The sequence below is a fragment of the Juglans microcarpa x Juglans regia genome, chromosome 2S (assembly GCF_004785595.1).
Source record: "Juglans microcarpa x Juglans regia isolate MS1-56 chromosome 2S, Jm3101_v1.0, whole genome shotgun sequence".
In the NCBI taxonomy this organism is placed as follows: Eukaryota; Viridiplantae; Streptophyta; class Magnoliopsida; order Fagales; family Juglandaceae; genus Juglans; species Juglans microcarpa x Juglans regia.
This window is the reverse complement of record NC_054597.1, coordinates 14,750,891-14,753,611: the sequence shown is the minus strand read 5'-3', so window position 1 is coordinate 14,753,611 and position 2,721 is coordinate 14,750,891. Positions and strand designations below refer to the sequence as shown.

General features: G+C 33.6%; 1 protein-coding gene across 1 annotated transcript; it reads right to left on the bottom strand.

Annotated features, from left to right (window-relative positions):
• Positions 1-489: 489 nt before the first annotated feature.
• Positions 490-1,725, bottom strand: LOC121251446 (transcription factor bHLH162-like). The gene is made up of 3 exons (XM_041150708.1): positions 1,512-1,725; positions 989-1,330; positions 490-856 (listed from the first exon to the last, which is right to left on the bottom strand). Exons 1-3 carry the CDS (start codon positions 1,674-1,676, stop codon positions 716-718), a joined length of 648 nt encoding a protein of 215 aa, XP_041006642.1. The 5' UTR covers positions 1,677-1,725; the 3' UTR covers positions 490-715.
• Positions 1,726-2,721: the final 996 nt, after the last annotated feature.

Genomic DNA, 2,721 nt, shown 5'->3' with positions numbered 1-2,721 from the left:
ATAATAAGTTCATGTAAAAGCATGAACTTGTTACATGTGATCATCATAAGCGCTTATATATGATCACATGTAACAAGTTTTTAATTTCTTTAACATATGTAGTGCAATACAATGGAATGATTATTATGGCCGCTTTTTGATCTTGTTACATTATTTTCACACTTAGAACATATATCATGTCTAAAGAAAAACCATTTCTTGATGCTACAAACCTCAAAATAAATTGTAAACGGACTAAATTATAGAGTCTGTGGTTCCGTTCCTTCAATTTGCTTCTGAGATACTGTTTTTGTTCAGGTTTCTAAGCTTTATATATATATATATATATATATATATATATATATATATAACTCTTACTTATCAAAGAGGAGGAAATTTAGGTTGGGGTTTCAATGCTTTTATCTCATTCCCTATCAAGATTGGTATACATGAATTGGAGAACTAGCTAGCTAGCTTAATTACAAACTGATCAAATTAAAGCTAGCTTAATTTGAATCAAAACTAGGCACAATTTCATATATAACATCTTGAAATTAATCATCATCTTGAGAAGGAATACATGATGGCTAGCTAGCTAGATAGCTACCATAATAATTACCTTAAAAATTTATGGGCTTGAATTAAGTACTTTTACAATACGATATTTTACAAAATTGCACGCATCTGGCCTCTTGCTACCACGGGAACATCAACCATTCACATTGCTTGAATATCTTCAGAAACCCCAAGCCTCAGAATTTATAGGAAAGTCCCACAGGTCTGGTGATAATTCTACATCACTGGTGGATCCGTAAACTAGTCTCTTGAGCCTCTCCGTCACTTTTGCAGCTCCAAAATCGAAAGAACATCCGACAATCTGCACAAAAATAGAACAAAACGAAATTTAAGTACCCAAGTGTCGACGACATATATATGATCATAGTCATGATGATCTTGAGATACATATAGAATCTATTTTTTGTAAAATACGTATAAGTGATTAAAATACCTCTGCGTGTACTACATGCAGAACTGAGTCCCCAGAAGTCGAAAAGCTGGCATTCAAGACCTCCGCTTGTTCTCCATGAAGAATGTGAATCATCTCATAGAAGATGAACTGATTATCCAGCCCAGTTATCAAAACGATCTCTAGCGTGGAACCGGTTTCTCGGATTTCGATTTTCGGCGATTTTAGACCTGCTGTTTCTTCGAAATTTGTGCATGTATACGGTCTTTTTTTCCTGCCCATTAAGCTCTCTTTCTTCTCCTTGGATTTCTTCAGCTTTGTCTCTAGGCTTGTGATGTAGTTTATTGCTTCATCTATTTGATCAGGAAGTGAGTGTACTGCCTCCTGCATTTCATGGAAGATAATTCAAGATCTGTACATATACATTTACAGACACGTACAGTACGTACAAATTCTGACGTTCGTTCGTTGATCTTGGACAAATTTAGTAAAAATTAAGGATGTTTTGTTGAGAGAGGTGGAAAATTAGAGAGAGGGAGAGAAAGAGAGAGAGGTATAAACGTACCTTGGAGTCGGGGTTTGGGAGGAGAGAATTGAGCCTGGAGTAGAGTACTTTCATCTGATTTCTCCTGTTCTTCTCTATGATTCTTCTTTCTACTTTTGTTGAAGAGGATTGACTTCGCTGATGATCCATTTGTTTTTCTGCTAAGTTAACGACCGAGACTCCCATTAACAAATTACTTCAACAATTTGATGAATTTAGATGGCTTGCTGCTTGCTGCTTGCTGCTTGCTGCTAATTTCCTTTCCCTTCTTGACGCTTATATATATATTCGCAGTTCACTTGAAAAAGTGCGAGTATTGGGAAAGGAAACTTTGGGGCCCACGAGCCTGACGTTGATCGTCATGTGTGGGAACGTCAGCCAGGGGAGTCATATATGCATGATCGGCCGTCAAGTTTGAAAATATAAAAACAACAAATTTGCACGTGGTCGTTTGAATTTTCTAGGCCGGTATCCAGGAAGGAGAACCATCCTCGTCCTTTCAGTTCAATATATAATTGCTTCTATTTTGTCAACTAGTGTTGTACTACACGTTGGTTTATGTTGGTGCTAATGTAAAACTTTTATTTTTCTTGCAGATGGATGAATTAAAATTAAAATTAAAAATTAAATAAAATATTATTAAAATATATACTTTTAATATTATTTTTTTTAAAATTTAAAAAAATTAAATTGTTTATTTTATTTTATATGAAAATTTAAAAAAATTGTAATAATTAAATGAGATACGTTGAGAGGAATTGTGAAAATAAATAAGGCCAATGAAAAATTATATTCATCATTCTAACACACCACACATTACACTTTTTTTTCTTTATTTTTTTCTTATCAAATGTGTAGCGTATAGATAATAAGTAAAATAATTTAATTAGTTTAAATTGAATAAAATTTAAAAAAATGAAAAAAAATAAATGTGAATTGTGAGGATGATAATTAGCAAAATAGTCAGAATATGCAAGTCTCACGATTAAAAAAAAAAAAGGTAAATTTGAGATGTACATAAAAAATTATTTTTTAATAATAGATTCAAATTTTTTTTACAACGAGGTCACGTGACTTGTATATTATAAGACCAAAGCAGGCTCAAATGTAAGGCCACTGAGGCCATCGAGTAAGGCCCCACCTTATATGGAAGGACCCACCTTATATTAAGGACCCACCTTATATTAGGAGTGTGCAAAATTCCGAGAATTCCGACTCCGTCCGACCTCTG

Excerpts from the sequence above, each read along its gene's own strand:
- LOC121251446 (XM_041150708.1), bottom strand. The coding sequence starts at position 1,676 with ATGGGAGTCTCGGTCGTTAACTTAGCAGAAAAACAAATGGATCATCAG. Across the intron at positions 1,331-1,511 it reads TCCCAAACCCCGACTCCAAG|GAGGCAGTACACTCACTTCC; the intron begins GTACGTTTATAC and ends CATGAAATGCAG. Across the intron at positions 857-988 it reads TGCATGTAGTACACGCAGAG|ATTGTCGGATGTTCTTTCGA; the intron begins GTATTTTAATCA and ends ATTTTTGTGCAG.